Below are 23,753 nucleotides of genomic sequence, written 5' to 3'. Positions count from 1 at the left end.
GTATGTGGGCAGGAGTGCAGCAACTTTTGGTGTGTGCCTGTGGGAGCCATTGCAAGCTAATGCAGCAAGGACTTTAAGCTTGCCCTGTATTGTAGCACACCTGAAGTCCTGCTGCTATCAGTCTGGTAGGTTTTTCTATAGTTTTCCTATATGTTCTTCCACTAAAGAATCAGAATGGTTTGGCTTAGAAGGGGCCTCAAAGACCATCTAGTTCCAACCCCTTGCTGTGGGTCCTTCAGAGCAGGCTGCCCAGGTGCCCATACAAGCTAATCTGGAATGTCTTCAGGGATGGGGCATCGGTAGCTTCTCTGGGCAGGCTGTGTCAGTGCCTCACCACCTTTGTAGTAGTGTTTCTTCCTTCCATCTCATCTAAATCTGCCCTCTTTTAGTTTACAACTCTTGCCCCTTATTGTCACCAATGCCCTTGTAAAAATGCCTTTCCCCACCTCTGGGGTACGACTGGCTTTCTGAGCTGCAAGCACACATGGCCAGCTCCTGTCCATTTTTTTCATCTACCCAAACATCCAAGGCTGCTCTCAATCCCTTCATCTCTTCTTTATGTGCTAGTGCTTGGGATTGTTGTAATTCAGGTGTATGAGTTTGGTCTTGGCCTTGTTGAACCTTAGATTCACAGGAGCTCATCTTTCAAGCTTGTCCAGGTCCCCGTGGATGGCATCCCTTCCTTCTGTCCTGTCAGCTCTACCTCCTAGCTTGGTATCATCTGCAGACTTGCTGAGATGAGAGCGCACTTGATCCCAGTGTCTGTGTCATGAATGAAGATACTAAGCAGTACTGGTTCCAGTATGGACCCCTAAGGAGCGCCACTCATCAGAGATCCCCACCTGGATATTGAGCTATTGACTGCAACTCTCTGGATAGAGCCAGCCAGCCAAAGATGCGGCTTTTGGCGTGTTGTGCATACTTGAAATATTTGGTGACAAACCAAATTGCACAACGCCGTTTCAATATAGAGAAATGAAATGACAGCAACAGAATACCTTACCAATATTTTCTCATGCATTTGATCCTGAAGTATTTAAGGGGCAAGCCAAAGAATCCTCTGGAGCATTAGTGACTGTCTTCAGGAATGTATGAATGCTGAGGGGGTGGTCTGTGGATGAAGGAAGTCCTTTGGGAAATCTGAGTCGGAATGCAGTTATGAGCGGAGCAGAGATGGGAGAGAAAATTCTACATAGGTTTTGATCCTAGGATATCCAGTGCCATATAGGCTGGACTGTCCCTCAGAACCAGTTTTGAAATTGAAAATGTGGATTGTTTGGGTTTTTTCTCAGTGAAACAGTAAGTTTTAGCAAAAGGCTTTGCTGGAATATTGGTGGTGTTTATTTTTAATGCAGATATTAACCTTACGTTATCCACAAGAAAGGGATGAACAGAGGAGAGCTTTGGTTGTGAAAGCTACTCATTATCTGAATTTTTTAGTGGGTTCAGTGTCTACCAGCCGTTGGTCAGCCCACTATCAGGACAGGAGGGTTATAGAATTAACTTGTGTGAACGAGGCAGAATGTCTTTTTCAGATGAATAAATATGGTTCCTAAATGTCTTCTTATTTCCTTCTTTTCATAGAGATTTTCCTCTGGCAAAATGGAATGTTTTCATGGACACTGCTTGAGACCAATAAGAAAACAAATCACTCTGCATTCAGATTCCAGTTTGGAGAAAAGGATGGAAATATTGAGTGAGAACGTTAATAGAAGACACTTTGGAAGGTATTGTATTTATATACACTTAGTCTGTGTTCGGTGCGTAGTGAAAAGCAAGAGTGAAAGAGCACCCAGTGAGTCTGGTAATGATAAGTCTACAGGTAAGAACCTGTAGAGCTCTCTGGGTATGTTAATGTCGCTGTCAGACTAATGTCACTGCCTTAAGTCCAGAGAGAAAGTCTTCTCCTTGTCCAAAAACCATGCATCCTTTCCCAACATTTTTGAGGTCTCTCTTCCACTTTGGTTCATGAGATAAAGTTCATATTTTGAGATTTCAAGATTAGCACGTGTAGTGAAAATGCTAAGACACAGCCTGAACCAGTGATGGGGCTCCTGGTGGAAAGGCCTCTCCTGAACCCAGGGCAACTCAGGTGTATGCAATGCCCTTGAGTGACTGGAAGGGGTGGAGCCAGGATCTACTCCTTCCCAGCCCTCATGTAAGGGTTGGAAGTGGAGGCAAGGGTATCTCACTGGAGATCCTTTTGTTCTTGAGGCCTTCCAAGGGTGAGCATCTTTATTTCCTTCATTTCTGTGTCCACGGCTGCTGCGTTTGTGCTTGTTCTTATTTGCTGCAGCTAAAAATTTTGCCACGTAAATATTACTGCTGTACTTTCCATTGCATTGTAGCATTACAGCACGTTAGGAAATGTGTGTTTGTGTAGAACTGTGTCTCTATGTTACACAACAGATCTGGGATCTGAGTCCTGCACGTAGCCTAAAGGCTTTTCTTTATGTACTGTGAAGCACTGGATTTTAGAGGTGGAGAGGTTTCCAGTTCTAAATGGAGCTGATATAGTAACTCTTTTCTTCCTTCTTTATTCTGTCTTAATGTAGGCAATTGGCAAAGCCAAAATCTGACCCCAAAAAAGAATATAAGGAAGGTAAGTATTTGTAACTCACTAGGATTCTCACTATGAAACACTTGTGTAGAGTGCTGTGGTCATGACAAAAACGCCTAAAGAAAAAATTCACTTCAGGTTTTCTGTTTGTTTTTTACATTTTCCAAGAGCGATGGTGAAAGAACTGGAATCGCATCTTTGCTGTCTGAGCATATTTCATATATTGACCGTATTTCCGTCACAAGGACGCTGAAAACCAGTGCTGATGCGAAAGCTGCGAAACAAGTCCGTGAAGAAAATGGGGATTTGGAGGTGCGACGAAGCCGTTATGCTACTACAAATCAGTCTGTTCTTTTTGATGCACTTATAACAGAGTAAGCGTTCTTTCCTTGCTAACCTACTAAGTGAGCCTTATTAGCAAGCCTTTGTGCTATGATGCACATGATCCATATTGCCTATGGACTTGGTCATTCTTGACAACAGAGACTTGGCTTGGTGTCAATGACTTCTGATTTGTGCGTGCCATATTAAAGTGTTGTACTGCAGGTGTGTTCCATTTTAATTTCTTTGCACACTTGCCTACCTTTGCTCTTACATGTCAACTTTTTGTCTTAGTACTGCAGAAGCGGTGTTGCAAAAAATGGATGACATGGAGAAGATGCGTAGACGCCATAAAAGGGGCTTGGAAGACTTTGGGGTGTTCGACAATCCTGAAGTAAATACTCATTTATTTTCTCATTTTTGCATAGGTTGAATATTTTGCATAGTAATTTAGTAGTAATTTAGCTGAAATAAGTCTCTTCCAAAGAATTTACTTCTGGTCAAGAAGAACGCACGTTTTCCAAAACACTGTATTTTTGCTCTCTAATCAGAACTTACTGTCCTTTCAATACAGTTGCTCTACGGGCATCCACTAAGAGTGAAAGAAATACCATCTGCAGAAGATGTGAGATAACTCTGAGCTGCTAAAATACATGTCTTCTACTACAGTCTCTGAACTGGCTTACAGTTTAGGAATGGATTTAAAAATCCATTCAAAAGGAGATCCAGTCAAATAAACACTTGTTTCAGGACTCGAGTTTTCTCTCCAAGTCTTATTAAAAGTTCTGATTGAGGGCTGAAGACACAAAGATGATGTGATGCTTTCCATCCTGCTTGTGTAACTTAGCCGTTTTTCAGTCGTTCCTTGCTCTTCTTTCTTATTGCATTCAAGTACTCTTAGAGTTGGCAGATTTAACAAAACGCAGTGTATGGTTTCCTGTGTTTCTTTTCAGGACCTGGAAGCCCTTTAAATTCAACAATGTCAAAACTGTATGCCATTACATTATGAAGGTCTACTGTGCGTTTGAGTTATAGGTGCATAGACTATTAAGGTGTTTAAAATTTGCCTTTGGGGTTGGTTTTTGTTTAGATCTGAATTGCTTTTTGTTTCCCTCAAGTTACAGAGTGGTTGAGGTCGGGTAGGACCTGTGGAGGTCATCAGTTCCAATCCCCCTCCTCAGTTGGAACCCCTAGCACTGGTTGCCTAGGAACGCAAAACTCAAACAGAGTTGTTTGCAGTACCTGCAGCATCTCTCACCTGTCTTTGCGAGTTGTTGGGTTTTTCTTGGTTTTGTTCTTTACTATAGCTAGATAAGTGTTTCTTTTTCCTGTTTTTGCCGTGTTGTTGGTTTATTAGCTAGTACGTAGAGTATTTTTAGGTATATAGGAGTATATCTAGGCACATAGAGTATATCTAGGCATTTAACCACTAGAAGTGTATTTAGGTAAGTATTTAACCTGTAAAAGTATGACCTGGGGTAGTTCAGAAATTCTTGTTACAAATTACATGCCATAGTCATGATCCTGTTAGATCCTCTTGTGTGTTAATGTATTTGTGTGTGCATATGGAGTCCTCTGGTAATATTATTGTGTAGGCAAGCAGGCGCGCATATGCCAGATGTCGTGCACTTTTCTGACTGATCTTTCTTGTTGCTTTTCATTAGGAAACTTTGATATGTATTCCGGTGATAAGAAAGAAATTGAAGGAATTGATGATCCTGACAATCAACAGGAGCTTGAAGGTTCGTTCTGTTTCATTTTCTCTTTACAGTGTTGTAGCCGAAAGCCTCGTTTTCATGGTTTTGAGCAACAGAGAAAGAATTTTCAGGAAGTAAAGTAGGCTGCCAGATGTGTTTGAAAGTCTCCTCCCAAGTGTGAAGATCAGCTGGGCAGAACTTGGTGTTGTCTGTTTTTGTATTTAGCGTATAGTCTATGGAAGCTGCTTTTGAGGCCTGTAATAAGGAGCTTACTCAGTATGAAATGAGATGAATGAGGTTAAGTGCCAAAAGACCACGTTAATTTGGAAGTGCTGGGTAATGATCCTTATGGGAGGCCTGGGCACAGCTAGAACATGGGAGGTAGATTGCTATGGTTATTCTGACCATTGTAGAACATTAAAACTTTTTGTCAGGAAACACTGGATTGAAATAACAAGTAATGACTTTCTGAACTAGCTGTTTTCATAGGAGCTGCTTTTTAGCTAAGCACGGTGACAGAGTTTCACTATAAAACAGCATGATGGAAAGAAACCTAATGGTTTGTGAGAACACTGTCTATACAGTGTGCTTCTCTGCTTGGATTAGGAACTTCTGAAATGTGTTGCATGAATTTGTTTTGAGGTTTTCCAGGTCTGCTGTATAGTTTGGGTGATGGTGACAGTAAAAGCAACAGGCGCCTGTGTAGTGCATGTTTGTTTTAGGACCATTTGCAACTGTACCTAACAATTTAATATCGCACTGTTGTTTGCTAGTGTCATCAGAAGGAATTGAGGGTAAAGAAGATGATGATGTTGAAGATAATCAAAAGCGTTATCACCTCCGCCAGAGGAAAACTGTTGTGCCCTACCAAGCTCCTTTGGAAAGTAGGTTATGTTCATGGTTTCTTGTATGAGTTTATTTCTTGCACAGAAGTGATATTAATATCTAGTTATACTCAGTACCATTTAATACTGTAAATCTTTAATACTGTAGTACTTCATTCTGTCAGTAAATTCTGGTGCTGTCAAATGCATGCGTCTTGTGCACGTTTTATTTCTGTGCCAAGGCTTACTTGCTGATCTTTTTCATTCGCTTTGCTGTATTGCATTTGCAGCAGCACAACTGCTAACTGCTATAGTATGACTTTAGAATTTCTGCTTTGTTCTTTTAGTGCTTCTTTGATATGCAGTTCAGAGTTTGTATTACAATTTTTCCTTTAATGCACTATTCTGTACCGAATAGTTTACTTCTTTCCATCTGAGAATTTTCTGATTTTAAGTGAAGGGAGTAAAGAACTAAAAATGAAAGGTGACCTATCTGTCCTTGAAATAATAGTTATCATCCTTAGAGTTGGAAGGGACCTTGAAAGGTCATCTTGCCCAGCTCCCCTGCAATGAACAGGGACATGTGCAGCTAGATTGGGTTGTCCAGGGCCTGATCCAGCCTTGCCTTGGATGTCTCCAGGAATGGGACATCAACCACTGGTACACCCTGGGCAACCTTTTTCCAGTGCCTCACCATCATCACTGTAATTAAACAGGCTTGGTAGCCTTGTTCCAATGGCTTTCGAGTCACCTTAAAGGCAGGTATGCGTTTGTTTTTCTACTGTGCACTGATAGAAAAACAGAAACAATTGAAATTCCTCTGGAATTAGACATGGATGAAACAGATGACATTTCTGAATCTTCTTCTGTTTTACTCTGTCAAATATGCTCTTATCATTTTTCTAAATTCTTTGTTTTCAACAGGACCCAGACAACGTAAGATCCTTTTTCCCAGCTCAGGGAAACGGCCTAACAGGTGGGTGCATGGCTAGTGATAACTTGTATTTATCTGTAGTGTTTTCAGTTCTGTTGCTCTGTGAGCTTTAAAGGGTTTTCATTTTGTTGGTGGTTCCAGAGTAACCTTATGATGATCACTGTGGTAATCTGAGCCTTTAAAGGAAACCAATCTTTGGATAGGAGGAGGTGGGTACTTGCTGGAATTAAAAACAAAAAAAGCACAGAGAATGCTGTTGGTAGGTATATGAGGAGCGTTTTGTTCAGCACTCCTGGAAATAGATGAGGGAAGGAAGTTTTTGAAGCCTAAGTTACATCAGTGAAAAGGGGTTCTGCTTCACAGAGTGGATAATTAGAGCTAGCTGTGTATGTGTCAGGTTGATTGGACAAAATGAGCAATTTGTTTATGTACTTTCTTTGTAAAATACGTTATACTTTCCGAAGGGGGGAAAAAAGTTAGTTTGGCTGTTCTGAGGAAGATTGTGCTTTTGAAACTGGGTAGATAAAAGCACGCTGATCTGGAAAGGTAATGGATGTTGGAGAGTGAGTTCTGAGATAGACAACAGGTAATGTCAAACGTTCAGAGAATTCTATTTGTTTTTTAATTTTTTGTTGAAATGCTTGCAGTCTGAGACGTGCAGCCCACCGTGCTAATTCAACCTCGTCATCTTCATCTGATGAGGATGAGGGCGTTGAGAGGCGTCGGATGCACAGCCGTAATGGGACTAAAAGGTTTGTTGCTGTTGTTAGACAGCATGGGGAGGGGTGCATCTGTTTGAGCAGAGATAGCATCTCCCGAACTGTGGAGAGTTATCCTCTTAGTCTTGTATGGTTACTAAGTTGTGGTCATATTTAACCATACCTGTTGACTGTAACCAAACTTTTGAATCTTCAGTTTTTAGAGACTGATTACTTGTAAGCAGTCTGATTGTAAAGAGAGAACAGGGGGAGGAACACCATTTTTTTTTCCTAAGTAAAATCAGACTTCTGTAATTTTCAGGTCCATTTATCATTTCTACATGTGGAGATACTGGCTCTAAAGCTGTAGTCGGATTTGTGCCATGTTGACTGTCATGGATATTCATAAATGCAGAGATTTGCTTTAAAAAATCAAACAAAAAAACCCAACCCACTGTTTCAGATGAGTGTTTGGAATGTCCACTTTCTGTTCTTTACTCATGGGTGTTAACAAGTGTATGACTTCAAACGAATATTAACTCCATAGGAAGTTTATGTTAATTAATAAGGTCTTCTGCGTTCACTTGCCATCATAGGAACAAATCTTGTAGCTGCAATTGAAATCGGACAGCTTTTTCTTCTTAATTGAAATCAGGTGTTCTCCAGTAAACTTTCGGGAGGATGAGCTGAAGGGAGTTCGCAAGGATCGAATGAAACTTGGAAAAAGTCTGGCTGATGTTGAACCAATGCAAATTGACAGTTCGGTAAGTGGTTTTAATGCGCTGTGCCAGTGTTTGTAGAGGCTTTCAATAATGGGGCATCTACAGCTATGTTTGTCAGTCAAGCAACTTGAGAAATAGCCCAGAACGTTTCCTGCCTGCTGATGTATGATCTTTGGTGACAGCTGAGTTGATAACTTCTTTAACAAGGTGTGTTCTGTTGTATTGGTTTTCAGGTGCGATTCGATGCCGTGGGTGGTCTTTCTGACCACATTTCAGCTTTAAAAGAAATGGTTGTTTTTCCACTGCTTTATCCAGAGGTGTTTGAGAAATTCAAAATCCAGCCTCCAAGGTAACTGATTCAAACCATCCATTGTAAGTCAGCTGTTTTCAGGAGAGTATTCAACCGAGTTATCAGTGTGTTTCTTTGCTTCTTGGCAGCAGTGGGGGGTTGTTTCAGTAGAAGTGAAGGATAATTTCTTTACGATGGATGGGGTCCAGAATATGTATATAGGCTTAAAATAAAAGCAGTGTCTTGTCACGTGTAAAGATTTCTTGTCTGGTGTTTGAAAATGAGAACGTACTTGAAAAGAGTCTTGGTGTTATAAAGTTGGGTTGGGGTGTTTTCTGTTTTGAGTTTTATGTACAGGTTGTCTTGATTAGCTTGTAAGGAGCAAGAGATTGTCTAATGAAAGAAACTAGTGATTTGTTGCTTGGAAGCCCGCTTCTCTTTCTCACCTTTGATGAAGTCCTGACATATCACATGTAACGCTTGTTACTTACACCAAGAATGTTGTGGTATTTGTTGTGCTTGGGATAAAGTAAGAAGCTGCCTGTTTCTTGCATAGCTAATCCTGTCAATTATGGAATTGGGTTATTACAGATTCATTGATTATCCTTATATATTCTTAGTCATCAAAACTCAGTCATGGTATACGGACACATGAGTTCAGGCTGTTTGCTTTCGGTAACTTCAGAAGTATTAGAAATAATGCAAAGAGAATCTACCAGGGCCTTACTTCTAATTCACCGAAGTTCTCATTCAAACAGCAGCACATTTAGTGCTATTTTTAGCTGATGGTCATGTTCATCTGAAATGCAAAATAAATAAATAAGCATTTATTATTTTCTTAAATGTTCTGTTTAGCATTAGACTTACTCACTTTTCAGCAGCAACAAGTGGTCCAGGAGACTGAAACCTATAACTTAAAGCTTTTTAAGAGAGAATGAAGTGCTTTACTAACATGTCTTGCTATCGAATCCATGCTTTTGTGAACACAAAGAGTATGCAGTGTATTGCTAAAGAATGAAGTGGTGCTTCATCTATCAACCACTCCTTCTGGGCAGAAGTTGCTTGTTTGAGCCCAGTTTGCTCTAATCACCTGTTTGTCTGCTAGCAGTTTCGGACAGGTCCTTTTGGGGCAGTACGGTTCTCTTCTAGAGGTTTTGTAAATCTGAAGTGTCTGCATTATTCATTTGTTTGGCTGCCTTGGGAAATGTGGTAGGAACGCGACACTTTAAGCTGCTAGGACCTTAACCCAACTTTAGCTATTTGTGATGTCTTAGACGTGAAATGTTTTGGTTCAGTAGGAGGAATTGTTTGTTCTGGGGATGATGGCTGTAAATAAGTTCACTTCACAATGTCTTTTTTCCTATCTGAATTGTGTTTCTATTGCAGAGGGTGTCTCTTCTATGGTCCACCAGGAACTGGAAAGACCCTGGTTGCACGTGCCCTTGCTAATGAATGTAGCCAAGGGAGCAGGAGAGTGGCTTTTTTTATGCAGAAAGGTGCAGATTGTTTAAATAAATGGGTTGGTGAATCCGAAAAGCAACTTCGTTTATTATTTGATCAGGTAAGATTGAAATATGCAGAATATTTTATTCCCAGTTGAAACTGTATTTTTCTGTGATTATCTTTATTAAAAGCATCCTTTTTCTGGGGGTACTTTATGAGGGTTGTTGTTGTTTTTTTTTCCCCCACTGAAATGGGAATGTCAGTGTTTGCTTTTGCAATGCCTCCATAGTCAGGGAGCTGGATCGGGGGCTTGAAATGGGGAAAGATCTAAATGAGGAAAGCTTTTGAATCGAAAAAATGCCTTCCCACCAGAACAGCCATAGATTACGCTGCAGGAGACCAGATGAAGGCTTTAGATGGAACAGAAACAGCTGCTGTCTGAAAGCAGGGTTACTTAAATTCATAAGGTTTTCTCCATGACCTGTAATTGACTTAAGTTCTGACTGTTCTTTATGGTGGCCATAGAGCTGTAACAAGTACTGGTATGATTTGTTCCCATCACCTGGTCAAAATAGGTTTACCTAGACTGATGCTTTCTGTTCCTTATGTCAGATCCTCCAAGTCAGTAAGTAGAGATCCCTGACTTTAGTCTAAAAGATCTAGTTTCAGTGACTTTCCAAGCATAATGTCTTTCTGTATTTTCTTTTTAAGTCGTGCTGTTCTACAGTATTACTGTTTTTCACTCTAGGCATACCAGATGAGACCTTCTATAATATTCTTTGACGAAATTGATGGCCTTGCGCCCGTACGGTCCAGTAAGCAAGACCAGGTTCATAGGTACTATGTTTTCTGTGTCTCCATGGGATTTGCTGGGAGTGGGAGGGGAGATGATGACCACTTGATATTACTCCTTAATTTCACCTGGAAACTTCTAACTCGGTGCTCCTCAAGTGAAGATTGTTTGAGGCAACAGTTGAAAACAATTCACTTGCCCAGTACTAGCACAAGGTCTGTGTTGCCTTACCTATTTTTGTCTGTCTTCATATGAGTCCAATCTCAGCCTCTCCATACTACCTTAACTCTTAACAACCCACTGCTAAATCATGTCCCTGAGCACGTCCAAACAGGTTTTAAACACTTCCAGTGATGGTGACTCATCAACCATCTCCCTGAGGAGACTCTTCCAGTGCTTAACAACCTTTCTGTAAACGTTTTCCTGATATCCAACCTGAACTTAACCCGGTGCAACTTGAGGCTGTTTCCCTTTGTCCTGTCATCTGCCCTGTTCTCGCTGTAAGCACCTTTCGGGTATTTGGAAAGAGCAATAAGGTCCCCCCTCAGCCTTCTCTTCCCCAGCCTAAACCCAGTTTCTTTAAATTGCTTCTCATGTGGCATATTTTCCAGGCTCTTCACAAGCCTTGTTGGCCTTCAGACCTACTCCAGCACCTCGGTGTCCTTTCTGTATTGAGGTGCCCAAAGCTGAATGCTGTGCTAAGTCATGTGGATTGTAACAAAATGCATTTAACCAGTGAATACAAACTTTATCTTTTCTATTAGCTCCATCGTATCGACACTTCTGGCACTCATGGATGGGTTAGATAGCAGAGGGGAGGTTGTCGTTATTGGTGCGACCAACCGACTAGATTCCATTGATCCAGCATTACGAAGACCTGGGCGTTTTGACCGTGAATTCCTCTTCGGCCTCCCGAACAAAGAGGTCAGAAAGTAAATACAACCTTAATGCTAATGTGACAAAGTCCAGTTTTATAGCAAAAAGTTGTCCAGCTTGCATGAAGGACTGATATCTGGAGACACTATTTCACACTGTGCAGAGCAAATCTGCTGCTGCATGTATATATGTATATATATAATATATGTATATATATATGATGACAGTTTCACCCAGTAGTTCATTTTGTATTGTTTTTGGTTTCACTGTGACTAGTTAAGAAACACAGGATGTTGCTCATCACTGGTGTGTTTAAGAAGGAATGAAAATGTGAACTGGCTGTAAACTACAGTTCTGTCATCTTGAAGGTGAAAGAAGTGGTGTACATCCTCAACAATGACTTTTTGCTTACATAAAATTTTCTATCATTTCTGGTGATGGAGCATATTCAGGACCTTGCACTTGGCCTTGCTGAACTTTATGAGGTTGACACGGACCCAGCTTCCAAGCCTGCCAAGGTTCCTGTGGATGGCTACCCTTCCCTCTGTAATGTCAACCGCAGCAGATGGGTAGCAGATAAGCAAACTGTGTGCAGTATTTTGAAGGGTTTTGAGGGAGTGTTTTTGTTTTGTTGTTGCTGTTTTTAGGAAAAACACAGGACAAAATAAAAGGCAACAATTTTATTGTTTCCAGGCCAGAAAAGAAATTTTCAAGATTCATACCCGTGACTGGACCCCTAAGCTGTTGGACACGTTTATAGATGAGCTCGCTACAGAATGCATTGGTAAGACTGAAAACAAAATGGGTTAGTGACTGTGACTGAGTTCTGAGGAGTCTGAGCTTGTACCCAGCAGTACCCAGACTGTTGTGTTTTGCTGCAGAACCAATCCACTAGGCAGCTGCCGTGCCTTCGTAGCAGTCAAAATTAGCAGCTTTCATCTCCGTCCTTTTTGTTGTTGTCGTTGTTGTCTCAGCAAATGGAATGGGTTTGGGGCGTCTTCCCCCAGCTGTTTCCTATGCCCTGGCTAGCAGGCAGTGAGCCACAGAAGAAAACATCCCTACCATGCAGTAAATTCTCGGTTAACCCACTCGTTTTTGGGATCGCAAATTCATTCAATGAAGCCCCTTTGAAACCTTGACTTGTGTTTTGTCCAAGACCGATGTAACAGTTAATTCTTTGTTTCTTTAGGGTACTGCGGTGCTGATATAAAATCTTTGTGTGCTGAGGCCTCTCTGTGTGCCCTTCGGCGACGCTACCCCCAGATCTACTTGAGTAGTGAGAAACTGCAATTAGATGTCAACTCTATTGAAATAAATGCCAGGGATTTTGCGCTGGCTATGCAGAAGATCACTCCGGCGTCACAGAGAGCTGTGCCTTCACCAGGCCGAGCGCTGTCACCTATTATGCAGCCGCTTCTAGGAAATACACTCTTGGACATTTTTCAGGCCATACAAAGAGTTTTTCCTCACGCAGAGCTTGCGCTGAAGAAGGACCAGCAGCAAGGTATAATAAGAGGAGTATAATAGGTATTATAAGGTATAATACGAGAGGTGTAATAAGGTATAATAAGAGAGTATAATAATAACTTTATGATTTTGCCAAAGCAAAAGCTTCTGATTTGTGCAGTCCATGTACACAAACATATCAGTCATGATGGTGATAGAATTCTATTATTTGCATGTGCACACTTTTATTATGGGAATAACTGGAATACAGTGCATAGCATTTATTCTGGATGCCAAAGTGAAATGTGAGGTGGAAGTCCTGAAGGCCTCGATACATAGGAGAGGACTTCACATTCTCTACTCAAGCATCCTGTTTCTGACAGTTGCTAACAACTTTAGCCATGGACAGAAGGACTGAAATTAAGGCTCATTCCAGCCCTGATTAATGGGGATCCCTGAAGAGTTGCATGCTGATTTCTGGAGAATTTTCTACTAGTGTTACTCCCAGTGGAGTTGTAGTTTCATTTGCATTGGTAAAATAGGAACAGAAAAGGGGACTGGTAATTGCCCTGCCCTTCTGTTGCCTTCCTTCTGTTGTCTTTTCCTTCAGGGATCTTTAAGGGTCCTTAATTAGAAGATGGGTTTGTCACTGTCGTGATTCAGTAGTCCTAGACCAGGGAGTCTGTGGCCACTACATCCTTATCTCCATGCTTCCACTGTGGGAACCTGTTCCAGGAAGTAATGGCCTTGTTGGACTATTTTTTTTCAGCTCTTTAAGAACTACTGAAATTGTTCCTAGTTATATTTATTCTATGGGGAATAGAATGAACCACAGAGAAACATACCTTATACACATTGTGGCACTTAAGGGAGCAGCACTGCAGAGACGTGCAGCCTCCATAGGTGTGTAGCAGGATGATCTGTAGGAAATAGCAGTCAGCGTGTGATGTGAAATGAAGAAGAGGTTTTGACACTGATTTTGAAGCTGAAGAGAAAGAGATACGGACTACGTAGGAAAAAATAACGAGCCTCTCTTGTCTTTCAGGCAGTTTAAATTCTATCTTAAGTGGTGACGCAATTGACAGAGGTGATGAATTGCCCTCAATCTTTGAAGGCGAGGTAACACACAAAATTAATTGCAGACCACAGGGAAAATTCCTCGATTTTAGTAGGTAAATGTCTGTCCCAATTGTGTTTAATTTCTACTTTTTAAGGAGTTTTGGCTGTTATAAATGTGAGGGGTGGTAGAGGTTGAAGTAGAATAAAATGTGTGTGTTGAGGGGATGATAGATATTTGCAAGAAGCATGAAGGTACTGAATTTCTAATCCAGTACATTGCTAGAACCCATTCAGAGCTGTAAAACCCTGCCTTCTTTACCTAAGCCAAGTGATCCTCAGGCTATTAGATCATGTTGATTTACTCCATGGCATTCTCCAAAACATTCATAACAGTGGAACTCTGCTATCTATCCTTTCAGCTTAAAAAGCCTGTATGGATTTGTGTAGCCATCCTTTGCCTGTCTGTTTTCCAGGGTTGTTAAACCAGTAGCAAATTGCGTAGCAAGAACTCAAACTGTCTTTGTTGCCATTCCGTGACTAACTTCTGTTAATCTTTTGATATTGTCACATGGAAGCCAAGTAAGCCCATAGCTCAGAGATTAGGTTATGTCACTGCAGCCAAATCAAGCTTTTTTTTCTCAGTTCTATTGCTGAGCTTGATGAGCTTGAGCCCTGATGAAGATTAGTGTCTGGGTGGCAGTGATATCCAGATTGGTGCGTGCAGGAAGTTGCTATACTTGCCCATCTCAGGTAACTGGCTGGTTGTCCTGTGTGTGTTTATCTGGGCAGTCTCCGTGTGCAATTTAGGAGCCATTATTTAAAACAACCCGGTGAGTAGCAGACATGGCAGGGATTGGCAGGACGTGGGTTTTGATAGACTTCCTGGTCACAGAAGTTGACTTGCTGGAAAATGAAGGGGATCACAAATATATCCAGATAGAACTTGGAACATCTGTGTCTATCAGTTCTTATTTTTATTTTATGGTTCTTTTTCTAGGAAAGCTTACTGGCAGCCTACATCCTGCAGGCCACACCTGCTCTTAGTAGGAAAGGCAGAATATGGGCAGACATCCCACTTGGCACCTGCAGTTTTGCATGCTCTGGAAATGTTTCCAGTTCATACTCTGGACATGGCAGCTTTATTTGTCAGCGTGTCATCGCCTGAAGAGACGTGTGCACAGGTACCTGTTATTATTACGCTTGAATCTCACAACCTCATTGATTAAGTGTAAACAGTCAGATGTGTTGTAAAATGAGCAAAATCCATTGCTAGTGGCAATTCTGTTTATGTCTGAAAAATCAGCTTTCTTTTTGACCTTGTCCTAAACAACAGGGATGTTGTACGTGGCCATATTTTCCATCGCAAATTTAGCAGTATGGGTGCCACAGGAGCCTGAAAGGTGCTGCTAATAAACCTTACTTTGTGGCAAGAAATCCAGCTCATCTCAGTAGGATTCAGAAAGCAGTTTTCAGTTATTGATTAGCAGCCTATTCTACATGGTTGAGTTGTCTCATCCAAGCTTTTGTTTTGCTAGTTGATCCGAGAAGCGCAGCGGACAGCACCAAGCATAATTTATATGCCACGTATCCATCTGTGGTGGGACAACGTTGGAGCTACTCTGAAAGCTACTTTTACATCACTAATTCAGAACATTCCATCTTTTGCTCCAGTCTTGCTGCTTGCAACGGCGGATGTATGCCACACAGATCTCCCAGATGAGGTATTTCTGTCAATGCTTCTCTTAACTCTTTATTCAGTTTCTTGTTTTAGGAGCACTTGAGGCATTGGAGTTCTGTGCTTTCTGAAAAGTATACTGTCATGACTTAGGCCTCCTAACAAATCCCTCCAACTTTGCTTAGAATAAGAATGCTGAAAGCAAACTCCAGTGTTTTCTGAGTCAAATGACTGAGCCAACGTTTCCCCTCTTCTCACAAGCACGTAAGGTAAATTTACTTCCGATAGTAGATACCTAACTGCCTTGCAGTCACTCAGATTACTCTGTCAAGATTGCTACCTCCATTGCAAGGACTGCACAAAGAGATATTTTCAGCGAGATCGTTTCATCTGACGTTCTGCCATTGCATAGTAGGGTGGCTAAAACGCTAGGAATGAAATTTAATTTAGAATAAATTGAGGTTGAAACACTTCTAGAAGGAAAAAAAATCCACCTCTTTCTCTGTAAGGGCTAAAGATTCAAGGCTTTAAAATTGGAAGCTAAGTTCCAACTTCTTTCTAAGTAACTTTGGAGTCAGTTTTTTGTTGTATCCCTGAATAAACTTCAGTAAGCGTACATGCGTAACTGTAGACTGCTAAGGGTCTGCATTAAAGTGTTCCACATAAAAACATGCTGTTTTCACTCCGGTTACTTTATCTCAGTGCTCAAAGGGGACGATGGTATTACCTAGGTGTGTTCGTGATGAAGTGCGTGAGTTTCCACAAAAGTTTTTGTACTGGTAAATAAATTCCTTCCAAGGTAATATTGAAATTCTTTCCCTGCCTTTTGATAGTGGAGATAGAAAATTGGGCTGCGCCTTAGAAGCGTGCAAATGGAGACCTTGTTTACATACAGAAATAAAAGCTTACCAGGAAGCTCTCTCCTGTCTACTGAACCCTCTCCCTTCCTTCTCTAGCCACCATGCAGGTTCCAATTAAATGACAGTAAGGGAAGTCAGTACAAAGTGAGCGGTCTTAGAGATAGTGAATGTCACAGCAATCCCGGTGCATCATACAGTGTTCTTCATGCTTTAGGTACAAGCGTTGTTTGACAGTGATTTTGGAGAAGTTTTCCATGTCCAGCCTCCTGAAAAGGAAGAAAGAAGAACATTTTTTGAGGACTTGCTTTTGAACCAAGCTGCTAAACCTCCCGCTTCCAAAAAGAGAGCAGGTTAGGATATTCTACATCTAAACCGTTCCTAAGTGCAAGTTACTAGCTGTTCAGTATTTGCTTGGGTGGTAATTTTCTATGAGTACTTTTGCGTGTGCTTGTATTTGAGTACTTGACGTTGGCTAAAATTGTCTGATGAATTGAAGCAGGGCAGACATTGGAAGCACTGCCTGTTGTGCCGCCACCTGAACGTCCACCTCTGACAGAGGAAGAAATGAATGCTCTGGAGGAGCAGGAGGAAGACACCTTGCGTGAACTTCGAATTTTCTTGAGGGACGTCACTCACAGACTCGCCACCGACAGACGTTTCAGGGCCTTTACCAAGCCTGTTGACCCAGAGGAGGTAAAGTGACCTTGATCTCTAATGCCATTTCATGCGTGTGTACATTATCATTTCTCAGTGTTTGTGAGCTATGTGGAGGAAGGGTTCTCTTTGTTTTTAGGACTGTGATCTTAGCAATGTAATGAGAAGCAAGAAGAGCTTTTACCTTTGCTGTTTCCTCGAGGCTCTCAGCTGTCTGTTGTTTGAATACTCACTCAAAGCTCTGTTTTTGTTCTAAAACATCAGACCAAAAGCCAACACGGTTTGCTCTTGAAAAGACTTTTGGTAAGGCATGCTGTAGCTCTGGAAAACATAGAGGCATCTTTCTTTATAATCACAAACTTTGTTCATAGGAGTATTTTACTAAGGCCTAAAATGCTTTTGTGGACTGCCCGATGTTTCTGTGGCAGCAGGGGTAGAAGCAGCAGTTTGTAAAATGTTGAGGTTCTATTCTCTGTTTTCTCTGGGGATGCTCAGCATGGGATCATCCATAAGCATTGAGTTGTTTCGTCTTTCTCCCGTGTACTTCTTAGGTCTTTACTCCTTTAATGTGCTGAATAAGTCTAAACCAGGGGTGTATCATTACAAGTCAGCTGTAATTTTCATATAGCTGTGCACCAGCAAAGTCCTGTTCTCTTAGGGATCTGCTGACTTGTCTTTTGCTTTTCCCCTAGGTTCCAGAGGGGTGAATAATCTAAACAAATATAGATGCCCTCATCTCAGCTAGTCATTAGGCTCCTCTTACAGTCTGAGTAAAGCAGCCCGCGCCTCTGGGTCCAGTTATCTCGTTCTGAAGTAGATGCCCAGCGTTGGCATTTCAAAGGTGCAGTTCATGCAGCCTTTCTCTCGTTGCCAGCAACAAAGAGAATGTTGGGTGACTTCCTTAGTCATCTTTGCTGTGATTTTTCTGAGGCAAAGTGAAATGAATCCACCGTGGCTGTCTGTTTTGTACTATCTGTGTGCTTCTGACATTCCTGTTTCTTTATTCCCCTTCTAGCAAGTTGCAAAGAGCCCTCCCATTTCCCAGCAGATTACTGGTTAATTTCAGTATCTCTGATGTCACAAATATTTGGGGCTTTTAAGAAGGCACTTTAATTAAAGTGTTTAAAATACAGAATTTTGGTAGATGATGTGTGAGTCCAATAAACCCTCTGAACGCTTCTGTTTCATTTGTAGGTGCCCGACTATGACACAGTTATTAAGCAGCCAATGGATCTTTCAACAGTTTTATCTAAGATTGACCTGCACCAATACCTGACTGCGGGAGATTTTCTGAAAGATATCGACCTCATCTGTAGTAATGCTTTAGAATACAACCCGGATAAAGACCCTGGAGGTGAGTTAGCACTTTTGATCTTTGTGAAATGCACAGATGGATGAACGGTGTGTGTGCCTTGCATCAGATCCTTTTCAACATCCACTGACAGCATTGCTTGCCGGGTTGTAAATCTAATAGAGCTCAACCACTTGGATGTGGGATGTAAATGTTAATGTAAATATTAATCATTTAACTAGTGTTTTTGCTTTGAAATTTAGCTTTCCTATTGTTACACTAAAAATGTTCCCTGAGATGCTCTTTCAGAAACTACCAGTGCAGAGCAATGTTTTTCCGTGTGATCAGAAGAGTTTCAGTGCCTGGTAGAAAAGACTAAATCCTGCCTGTAAAATTGCAGATCGTCTCGTTAGACACAGAGCTTGTAGTTTGAAAGACACCGCGTATTCCATTGTCAAGGGAGAAATAGATGAAGACTTTGAACAACTCTGTGAAGAAATTAAAGCATCTCGTAAGAAAAGAGGTACGTGTTGTGAGGCTCAGCATTTTAAGTATTGTCTCTGTATTTGCAACTGAAAATGCAAGATAAACTTCTTTCTGTTCTTTATTGCAAGGTTGCATCTCTTCAAGGTACGCTCCAGCTTTCTACACAGTAGGAAAGGAAAACTCTGCTCCTGGATGTCAGAAAACAGATACAAAGGGCAGTGAGAAAACAAAGATGACAGTGGCACCTGTAGATGCCAGTACACCGCTCTCCAATGGCAAGTTGCAATTTACTCGGACTTCCTGGGTGAACTTGCTAATGTCATTGATATCTCCTGTGTTATTGTGACATAAAAAGAGAAACCGACCATGCCGGTGGTTTAATGTTATTGAATTGACTTCAGAAAGTGAATAAATTCAGAGGTCGTCCATTCAGTTTGGCTATGAATTCAAGTTCAAGTAAGAAGTTGGTTTACCAGCCTAAAACACTGGCCTTGATGGCTCAGCTGACGCTGTACGGCTCCTAAAATGCTAATTCTTAGTATCATGATTTCTGAATGCTCAACTATTTCTCAGTTATATGAAAGAGCATCTTCCCCTTCCCTTCAGTCCCCAGAACGCTAAAGTATTTGCTGCCTCTTTACTGCTATTTCCAACTGAAGGGTGAAAGTGAAGAAAAACCGATTAGCTATAAAAATAGTGATGAAAAGGGAACAGCCGTTATTTCTTCCTGCTCCTTTGAGTAGGGCATGAAGAGGCTTTGGCTTCTTTCCATTGAAACACATGACATGTTGTAAAGATTCCTGGTCTCACGGGTGAGTGGGAATCTTGGCCACTGACTTCATTCATGCTTTGCGCAGTCCTGTGTAAATACAAAGCACGGTGAGCTCTTCTGTTGGGCAAAACCACAAAGTTTGTTTTTAACAAGGTTAGCAGAATCAGAAAGCATATGAGGTGTAAGTTTTCAGGCTGTTTTTTTCTCCTATAAATCTTGCCTTAAAGTTTTCTATTTAATTAAGCTCTTCTTAATATGCATTTAGTGTTCAAAGACCACAGCTTGATAGCAGGTTTAAAAGCTTTCTGGCTGTTCATCTATGTTATTTGTGTCATAAGATAGTAAATGTCTTACCTTGCTTTGTAGGAATAACCATCTACCTGTAACGTCTACAAGATGACTATTTTGTGAATGAGATTTTGCAGTTGACTTTTTAATCTTTAATAGCAAATGGACTCTGTTAACTTTAAATCCTTTCCAAACACAGGGAGAAGGACAACTGTGCTTCAATTCTTCTGACTGTTTTCCTTGTAAAGTAAAATGAAGATGATGGATTTGGGATGAATTCTCTTGGTAATCTTTTGGTTTACTTTTCCTGCTCCTTCTTTGTAGATGCATCAAAAAGGAAACGCAGAAGAAACAAATGCTCTTCATCCACTGCAGCAAAGAGAAAAAGGAGTGTTCAGTTCAACAAAGAGAATAAAGTTCCCAGAGATGACCTAAATGAGAGCGATGGAGAAGATTTTCCAGCAAACTGTATTTCTAACAAAGATCAGACTGAATTCCAATCCTCACAGGATTCTATTCGGGAAGAAAGTGAAAATGTTCTTCAGGAACAACAGACAAACAGCAATGAGAGAGAGGGGGGACTTTTTGATATGGATGCGCCTGCTGTTGATAAGGAGAGGCAGATGAATGATGAGAAAGTGATGGACATTGTGACACAGTCAGCTGCTGTAGTGATGGTGGATTGCCGTGAGCTCCTAGTATGCCTGATTTCAATTTCTTAAATTCTGGGATAGCACATATTTTTGCTATATCTACAATTAGGAAATAAGGCAGTTGTTAACCAGTGCCAATTAAAACAGTTAATGGCAGGGACATACGGAATGTGAAGTAATTCAACCTCTCATGGACTGTGATTGTGTTTCCACGCCTACAGCTGCTGTAGATTACTGTAGGCTGCTGTCGGTACTTTGGTGAATGCTGTCTTAAGAGACAGCTTCTGTGCCTCGCTGTTCAAATTCAGCCAGCCCTTTTACCTTAAAACAACCCACTGACGGCCTGTTAGTACTATCGCTTATAAACATTACTGCTAAGCTTCCAAAGACAAGCGAGCCAAGGATCTCTTGCTGTTCTAAACTTGTATTTTTTCCTTTTTTTCCTCAGCAACTGTTGGATATGGTCACCGAGCTGACGGAGGGAGCTGATATATTTCGTTTTGAAAAATTATATGCTAGAATTAGTCAGTGTATTTATCAGCATCGGGAAGATTATGACAAAAGTGCATTACTGAAGGTAATTTTGGTCTTACAGCATGTTCCATCACTGTGAAGTAGTATATATGCATTCTGGATGTCATTCTTCTTTAGCGTTACTCTTTAGTGCTTTGTTGTCTTTGCACAGACAACAACCAAAGTAAGACTTTCATTTCAGTCTGGAAGGCATTTATCCATATTACAAAACCACTGTTACATCTGGCATAATTGTTGGCGGTTTCAGCAGCAGAAAGCTTGAACTTGAAGAGAATGGGTCACCCACACAGCCCTTTCCAAGCAGTTAACCTTCATCTGTCAGGAGTTTCTCTTGAGAGCTCACGTAGGGGTGGGGGGCTACGAAGGGATGCTTTTCTAAGTGCTCTGCTTCTTCTTTCCCCCCCTGCAGTCAGGCAGACACTGTGATACTTGGTAGACATTCCATCCTTCAGACCAATTAAAGGATGAAATGTAAAGAGAGATTCTAGTGAGCCTAGAGAAAAGTCTCTCCAGTTTGGATGCGTGAGGAAGCATCTGAAGCTAAAGGGGATAACAAGGCATTGTGAGGGAGGTAGAACAGCGTTTGTTAACTGTGACCGACGATTGGATGTCATTGTGAATTCTTTATACATTTTGTGGAAAAGTAGAACGTGTTTATCAGTTTTATTTCTGCTTACTAATAGTATTTTTTCTGTTGTTTTCTTTCTCCTTAGGTACTGAAGAAAGAAATTAAAGCCTTAGCGCCAGTATGATCCACAACATGCTATAGATTTCTGTTATGCTACGTTGTTTTCATTGCATAGTCTTCTGTTGTTTTTGTGTGTAATTTACTACTTTAGGTATATAAAGCAAATTCAATTTAAGATAAATTTCTTATTAGCATGTCCCTGCATTTTTCATCTATGTGGGATTTTTTTTCATTTACGTTGTTTGGATGAATGTCTGTTTGTTTCTTTCTATTCATTAAAGTTCTTAATAAAGAGCCCGAGTCTTGTCATGAATCAGACCAAATCCGTTTTCAAATCATGAATCATTTATTAATTTGAGTAAACAATTGCAAGCAAAATCAGCGCTGGGCGACCACGGGAGTCACAGCTCCGCACGTGGCATGTGCTACACCCCCCCCCTGCCGGCCCCAGCTTTTATAGTCTCTTATTTCTTCTGCATGGCTGCCGTTTCGCTCCTCTGCGACTGTGCTTCCTCGTTGCCTTCTTGCTGTTGGGCACCGTCGCTTCCCACCACTCTGCTCCCCACCTCTCGTTGCTCGGTGCCTCCGCTCCTTGTCCCGAGCCCGACAGGAGCTGCAGAAACAGGGGCGGCGAGTGCAGGAGCCGCAGGGGCGCTTACAAAACCCAGAAACCCGCTTGACTCCGTTCCGCACAGCCCCCTCCCAACAACAACAACATTCCCCTCCTCAACACAATGAACAAACATTCACCAACTTTTTACAATCCCTCTTTGTTCTTTAAACTTACTTATTTTGTTCATTGTCCAGGGATCTCTTGGAGAGAGTCCAGCGGAGGGCCACAAAGATGGTGAAGGGCCTGGACCATCTCCCCTACGAGGAGAGACTTAGGGAACTGGGTCTGTTTAGCCTTGAGAAAAGAAGGCTGAGAGGGGACTTGATCCAGGTTTATAAATACCTGGGGTGTGGGAGCTATAGTGGCGAGGCTGGTCTCTTTTCAGTAGTGCGTGGGGACAGGACTAGGGGCAACGGGCTGAAACTCCAGCATAGGAAGTTCCGCACGAATGTGCGCAAGAACTTCTTTACGGTGAGGGTGACGGAGCGCTGGAACAGGCTGCCCAGGGAGGTGGTGGAGTCTCCTTCTCTGGAGATATTCAAGACCCGCCTGGACGCCTACCTGTGCGACGTGGTGTAGGCAGCCTGCTTTGGCAGGGGGGTTGGACTCGATGATCTCTAGAGGTCCCTTCCAACCCCTATAATTCTGTGATTCTGTGATTCTGTGAATCTTTGGAGTGCTTGCAGGCTTAATGCATAAATCTCTTTGTCTTCGTCGTGTTGTTCTATGGTCTCGTATTTAGCTCTTACTAACATTAAATGAGCAGCTTCTAATTAATTCTTTACTATTGTGATCACCCGACTGAAACTACGTGGTCCAAAGGTTAACACTATAATTAATAACAACAGAGGTCCTGCTATAGTTGGTAATAATGTGGTAAGCCAAGGTGAATAGTTACACCAGCATTCATACCAGCTTTGGTGAGCCTCATATTTTTTCACATTTTTCCAGTCCTTCCCGCAATTTAGTCTTTGTGTCCCTTACCACCCCAGTGTGCTCTGCATACACGCAGCATTCCTCCCGGAGGGCTGCACACAGTCCCCCTTTTTGCGGGAAAACCAGATCCAATCCCCTTCGATTTTGGAGAGCTACTTCTGAAAGGGACCTTATTGATATTTCTAACGCTGAGATGGATTGTTCAGTTCTAGCCAAGTCCTCATCTACAGCAATGCACAGAGCTGTCAACTCTTGGCTCTGACTAACTAACGATGCTATTCCGGTACCAGCTCCTGCAGCTCCCAAAATCATTAAAGCTAAGGTGACAACTCTAACAGGTTCTCTTATTGCCAAATGGTACTCAACCACTGTGTGGTGAGTGTGCATAGAATCCTCATTGTGGGATAGAATCCTTGACATAATATTATCTGTACACAAAAATCATGTGATACATTAGACAGTTTTAAAGATAAACAAGGAGTAACACCTAATGATGAACACACCCATCTAGTATTATTGGTGGGGATTAACCATTTATGCGAATATAAATCTTTTTCTGTGGCACTACATAAATCACTTGTCCCTTTTGGAACAGTCCCCACACATCTACCCTTCCCGGATACCTGGGTTGAAGTTATTCC

At 41.6% G+C, this 23,753-nt stretch overlaps 1 protein-coding gene across 3 annotated transcripts; it reads left to right on the top strand.

Annotated features, from left to right (window-relative positions):
• The first annotated feature begins 2,735 nt into the window (after positions 1-2,735).
• LOC140248216 (ATPase family AAA domain-containing protein 2-like) lies at positions 2,736-21,844 on the top strand. Of its 3 annotated transcripts, none has more exons than XM_072328755.1 (24): positions 2,736-2,872; positions 3,176-3,275; positions 4,546-4,623; positions 5,352-5,462; positions 6,327-6,378; positions 6,984-7,088; positions 7,690-7,798; positions 7,990-8,105; positions 9,432-9,606; positions 10,237-10,325; positions 11,046-11,205; positions 11,851-11,941; positions 12,347-12,661; positions 13,649-13,775; positions 14,660-14,843; positions 15,198-15,383; positions 16,412-16,547; positions 16,697-16,890; positions 18,046-18,205; positions 18,543-18,665; positions 18,757-18,903; positions 20,013-20,386; positions 20,790-20,918; positions 21,589-21,844. In XM_072328755.1, the coding sequence occupies exons 3-24, from the start codon at positions 4,557-4,559 to the stop codon at positions 21,625-21,627; spliced, it is 3,189 nt and encodes a 1,062-aa protein (XP_072184856.1). In that variant the 5' UTR covers positions 2,736-2,872; positions 3,176-3,275; positions 4,546-4,556; the 3' UTR covers positions 21,628-21,844. The 3 variants fall into 3 exon arrangements, with proteins under 3 accessions (XP_072184856.1, XP_072184854.1, XP_072184855.1); XM_072328753.1 differs by having other exon boundaries at positions 16,694-16,890; XM_072328754.1 differs by having other exon boundaries at positions 2,838-2,934; positions 16,694-16,890.
• The last annotated feature ends 1,909 nt before the right edge of the window (positions 21,845-23,753 follow it).

The sequence above is a fragment of the Excalfactoria chinensis genome, chromosome 2 (genome assembly GCF_039878825.1).
Source record: "Excalfactoria chinensis isolate bCotChi1 chromosome 2, bCotChi1.hap2, whole genome shotgun sequence".
In the NCBI taxonomy this organism is placed as follows: Eukaryota; Metazoa; Chordata; class Aves; order Galliformes; family Phasianidae; genus Excalfactoria; species Excalfactoria chinensis.
This window is presented reverse-complemented; position numbering and strand designations above follow the sequence as displayed.